The sequence below is a fragment of the Limulus polyphemus genome, unplaced genomic scaffold (genome assembly GCF_000517525.1).
Source record: "Limulus polyphemus unplaced genomic scaffold, Limulus_polyphemus-2.1.2 Scaffold12626, whole genome shotgun sequence".
Taxonomy (NCBI): domain Eukaryota; kingdom Metazoa; phylum Arthropoda; class Merostomata; order Xiphosura; family Limulidae; genus Limulus; species Limulus polyphemus.
The window spans coordinates 5,870-9,684 of NW_013678236.1; the positions used below are offsets into that span (position 1 = coordinate 5,870).

Here is a 3,815-nt window from a genome sequence, read left to right on the forward strand (position 1 = left end):
AGAGAATATTTTATTGTAGGTTTACTAAGTATAGAGAATATTTTATTGTAGGTTTACTAAGTATAGAGAATATTTTATTGTAGGTTTACTAAGTATAGATAATATTTTATTATAGGTTTACTAAGCATAGATAATATTTTATTATAGGTTTACTAAGCGTAGATAATATTTTATTGTAGGTTTACTAAGTGTAGATAATATTTTATTATAGGTTTACTAAGTGTAGATAATATTTTATTATAGGTTTACTAAGTGTAGATAATATTTTATTATAGGTTTACTAAGTGTAGAGAATATTTTTGGTTTGTTTGCAGTTAAGCACAAAGCTGCACCAAGGGCTGTCTGTGCTATGCCCAACATGGGTACTGAAATCCAATTTTTAGCATTATAAACCTTCAGAACTACTACTGAGCCATTGGTGGGTGCAGACTGTAGAACTTGGGTGGGTACATATATATGGAATAGAAAAAGAGTTAATTTAAAATGCATCATTCTTATAAATTATACATGTTACCTCACTAAATCTAATTTTTGTTTCCATAAGCTAAACAAAAAATATATATATATATATATTTCGCTTAAATTAGTTTGTTTATATTAAAAAAATAATTTGTGCGAGTTAATTTTATATTTGATACAAAACAATTTAAATCACATCAAACTTTACAATTAGTTTCAAAAGTGTACCTCAAGGTATGGCAAAATTTTCTTCTTTCGCTGAAATTATAAATGTGAATTTTTAAAATTAAATTGTTTGCCCGGCTCGCAAAGATTGAATGAGAAGTGAATAACGCACAAAACTAGAAAACACGAGTTTACACATGCACAATAGACTAGGCATAGTAGCCTACCGCCCTAACTTAAGTTTAGTCTGACTTGTAAACTGTACTAAGTTACTTTCAAGTTACAGCCACGAGATTTGAGATTATGTCGGAGTACACAAAAACCAAACTATTTGTAACGTACCTCCAAGTCTATCCATACGAGTCTTTCTTCATCAGGTAGGTGTTTTCTTGCTTTTTTGAAATTAAACGAACTCATCAGATTAATAAATCCACTTAACAATCGCTGCTTCAGATATATCGATAATATCACCATCCGACATGCTGAAGGCTTTTAACCAGAGACATCTATACAGGACTTTGGCAACCAGCATTGAAAAAAACAGTATTGTGATTGGTTGATTTTACTGGACGCCATCTTTACTCCACTCTTGTATACTTTTTTACATTCGGAAGTAATATTAGGTCTACAAGTATTTAACAAAAAGCAGAAAAAATAAAATAAAAAAATCGTTGAATTAGTTTTTAAAATATGTTATGAAAAAAAAGAGAAGAAATTCAAGGGGAATATATGTTACACGAAAAATTCTGAGTTGAAACTACAACTGAATTTAAATAAGATTGACATTTAACCATTTTTGATAAGTTGAAAGTCTCGCATGCACTTCATTTATTCAGTGAAACAGTAACTACGGGATTAAACCTATCTCGTTAACGAGTAAAAATTTGAAGACAACTTTATAATAAATGGTTTGATTTAATTTCTTAAACACAACCAATAATAGCCCTTAGCAAACACTAAGCAGTTTATTTCATGCAAACTGTGATAACATTAAGATAAGGCCTATTTTTCTGGTGAATCTCAGCTCTACTTGTTTATTCAACAAGAAATATTTGAATTATTCTAGATATTATATTTAATTCAATAAATGTATTGAAATTGTTAACATTATAAATCAAACTTTTACTTAAAAAAACATATCTAATTAACAAATTATTATAATTTCAATGCTTGATTATGAAGTTAGTTATTTATTTACCAATTTGAAACAAATAATAATTAAAATACTAAAGTAAATGCACATCCTCATTCCACTATTTTTATAGTCTCAAAGTGGGTTCCTCGTCATCTTATCTGTGTCTCAATCCTTCTTTTCTGCCCAACTAGTTTGGAATCGGCCAGTATTTATGTAAGCCAAAAATTTGTAAACCCATTTAAGTTAATTTTTACCAGTATTGCCTTCAAATAAATATATAATAACTTAAATCGATTAATTTCAGGTCGGAAATTATTTTTTGTAACTCACCAAAAAACATAAATTGTTTGTTAAAATGCTTCCAAATTCGTTATCGGTTTGATCTTCGCTCCATGTGCCATCCGATACGCTTACAGCGCTCCCCAGAATTGAATTTTGTTGAGAAATGAAAAATACTATATTTTTTGAACTCTGGTAATTTTTTAGTTACAAATATAGTACTGCTTAAGACTGTGGTCCAAAACATGTTTGGAAAACATGGCAAACACGGGATATCATAGCAGCTTCATCTATTTTAGACATGCAAATTAAAGCTTCCTTAGCATGAATATTGGTTTGTTGTCACTCCACGGTTTATCCAAGAGGGGTTAGATAAACAGATCAAGAAATCCACTGCCAACACATTTATAATCTAAAAACATGTTAAGAAACACCAGTAATTCACAATACTTAGCCGTAAACTCATTATCAAATTATCAAAAACATAAAGTCATCTTTCTGGCATATTTTAAAACTTGTCTAAACATAACACAGAAAAACAAATTTCAGTAGAAATGTCTAAATCCCTGCTACTCCTTCAGTGGGTGAAATAAGTGATACTGAAAGAGTAAACTTGTACCATATATTATAGCTGAAGTTGTGACGTTTATTTAGTAAAAACAAGATATGCATCCCGAAATACATAAGCAGGTCATTTTGAGAGCTTACAAAGATGACTGCTTAACATACTGTAGTGATGCTGATTTAATTTGTTTCTTAGAGCTGAAAAAAATCTCTTCAGAACCCAGAGAGATCTTGTGGAAAAAATTGGGAGCAAAATGTTTTTCAACACACAAGGTGGGGAAACAAACAGTCAATCTTCACTTGCCACCATAAATACATAAAGAATTTAACCCATTTTAAAGTTGCACCTAATTATACACCCTAAAGAGTTAAAAGCAAATCCAAAGAGACTAATGCGGAAAAAAAAAGCTTTGTAGCAGAAGAAATGGTATAAGAGTTGCAGAAAATGGTTATTAATTTTTTGAAGACATTTTTCCATCTATTGGTTGAAATATAAATAGAATAATCCTCCCCTCCCCACATCTGCACACTTGGGTCTTTAGAAAAACATTTCAGTACTGGTCACTAGATTAATTTTCTCTGACCTTCAGACATTGGTTTATTATTTTGTTATGTACTTCATAATTAAATGAAAACACTAATTTTTAGTTATAAATAAAGCCAGAACAGCTTTCACTTCAACATTCGTGAAGAATATTTGAAGTGGTGAGAGAATGTACATAATCTTCTGAGCTGATTAATCTAGATTAAACAGTTATTTGGAATATGAAGCACAAACAATTAAAGTACAGCGATATTACGAATTTGAGTGAAAATTAGTTTAGAATTCATAAGATTGTGATTTTTACTGAAAGGATAATAAATAAAATGGACCTGTTAAGCTTCTAAAATCTAAAATTTTATTACGGCTACCTTCCATATACATTCTCTCTTTAACTGTCTTTCTATACTGAATGAGAGAAATTCGCCTTTTCTGGGCTTCTTTTGCGATATAACATTTTTCATCAAGTTGTAACGACTTTTATTTGGTTTTTTTTTCTAAGAAATAAAGAGAATCGGATGTTTTACAATTAATTTTGCTTTAAAATACGCTTTTTTTAACTCTTAAAAAAATTAATTTTTCGTCAAAATCTCAAAGGCTATACCTTTGCATTTTTCACAAATTTCGTAAAAAATTGTATTTCCATATTATTGCTCAAGAAGCATGCACTTG

The 3,815-nt window shown here is 29.7% G+C and overlaps 1 protein-coding gene across 1 annotated transcript in view; it reads right to left on the reverse strand.

The window, feature by feature from the left end:
* The window catches only part of LOC106477047 (oligoribonuclease, mitochondrial-like), a 5,668-nt gene extending 4,517 nt beyond the window's left edge, over positions 1-1,151 (reverse strand). Inside the window, exon 1 of the mRNA XM_013937651.2 lies at positions 967-1,151. Within this exon, the coding sequence (XP_013793105.1) occupies positions 967-1,098 (132 nt within the window). The 5' untranslated portion in view covers positions 1,099-1,151. The remainder of the gene's footprint in view (positions 1-966) is intronic.
* Positions 1,152-3,815: the final 2,664 nt, after the last annotated feature.